At 72.2% G+C, this 270-nt stretch overlaps 1 protein-coding gene across 1 annotated transcript in view; it reads left to right on the top strand.

Moving 5' to 3' along the window:
- SYTL1 (synaptotagmin-like 1) overlaps window positions 1-270 on the top strand; it is an 8,890-nt gene that overhangs the window by 4,890 nt on the left and 3,730 nt on the right. The window contains exon 8 of the mRNA XM_014546753.1: window positions 1-148. This exon is cut by the window's left edge and continues 3 nt beyond it. Within this exon, the coding sequence (XP_014402239.1) occupies window positions 1-148 (148 nt within the window). The remainder of the gene's footprint in view (window positions 149-270) is intronic.

Below are 270 nucleotides of genomic sequence, written 5' to 3'. Positions count from 1 at the left end.
GGAACACGGCGCCCCGACACTTCTCCCTCCCCAGAGCCAGGCGGCGTCCAAGATCCTGGAGAACGGGGAGGAGGCCCCCGGGCCCGGCCCCTCGCTCGACCGCGTGCTCAGCAGCAGCTCCTCCGTGTCCAGCCTCAACTCCTCCACGGTGAGGGGGGCCTCCCCTCCCCACCTCCTGACACTCAGCCCCTCCTGACCCTCCCTCGCCCCCGACCTGACCCTCCGGCCCCTGGGCCAGCTACCTCGCAGTGCCCTGCACCTCCTCACCTG

This window comes from Myotis brandtii, unplaced genomic scaffold (genome assembly GCF_000412655.1).
Source record: "Myotis brandtii unplaced genomic scaffold, ASM41265v1 scaffold456, whole genome shotgun sequence".
Classification (NCBI taxonomy): domain Eukaryota; kingdom Metazoa; phylum Chordata; class Mammalia; order Chiroptera; family Vespertilionidae; genus Myotis; species Myotis brandtii.
Note: the sequence above shows the minus strand (reverse complement) of the source record. Positions and strands in the feature narration are given on the sequence as shown.